The sequence below is a fragment of the Penaeus monodon genome, chromosome 31, assembly GCF_015228065.2.
Source record: "Penaeus monodon isolate SGIC_2016 chromosome 31, NSTDA_Pmon_1, whole genome shotgun sequence".
NCBI classification, from domain to species: Eukaryota; Metazoa; Arthropoda; class Malacostraca; order Decapoda; family Penaeidae; genus Penaeus; species Penaeus monodon.
Genome location: NC_051416.1, coordinates 18,383,275 through 18,383,673, shown reverse-complemented (window position 1 = coordinate 18,383,673; position 399 = coordinate 18,383,275). Strand labels below are relative to the sequence as shown.

At 41.4% G+C, this 399-nt stretch overlaps 1 protein-coding gene across 4 annotated transcripts in view; it reads left to right on the top strand.

Moving 5' to 3' along the window:
- The window catches only part of LOC119593057 (glycoprotein-N-acetylgalactosamine 3-beta-galactosyltransferase 1-like), a 33,479-nt gene that overhangs the window by 15,248 nt on the left and 17,832 nt on the right, over positions 1-399 (top strand). For all 4 annotated transcript variants that reach the window (XM_037941962.1, XM_037941963.1, XM_037941961.1 and 1 more), the window contains exon 3: positions 272-369. In XM_037941962.1, the coding sequence (XP_037797890.1) occupies positions 272-369 (98 nt within the window). The remainder of the gene's footprint in view (positions 1-271; positions 370-399) is intronic.

Here is a 399-nt window from a genome sequence, read left to right as displayed (position 1 = left end):
ACAAGATAACAATTATTCATAATTTACACGCTAATTACCGAATCAATCAAATTCCTAAGCCACTGCCCGACTTGCGAAGTCTGGGCCACAAGAACGGCAGTAAAGAAGTAGTGAGTGCCACCCGAAGAAAACACTAGAAGAAAACACTAGACTGTAAACAAAAGAGCTACAAATATCTGAGATTTTCGAAAAAAAATACTCGAATGACGAACCTGAAACGTCGTTATTATTCGCGCAGACTTTTTGCCATTTGTCTCTTCGTCTCCTGTAGGATGACGGAGCCGCAATCCCACGAAGATCTAGAGAACAACGCTGACATTCCTGACAATCCATTGTCTCTCCACGACCCGCATGAGGTTCACCATGAAGGTAAATGCTGATAAATTTTATATTCTGGAA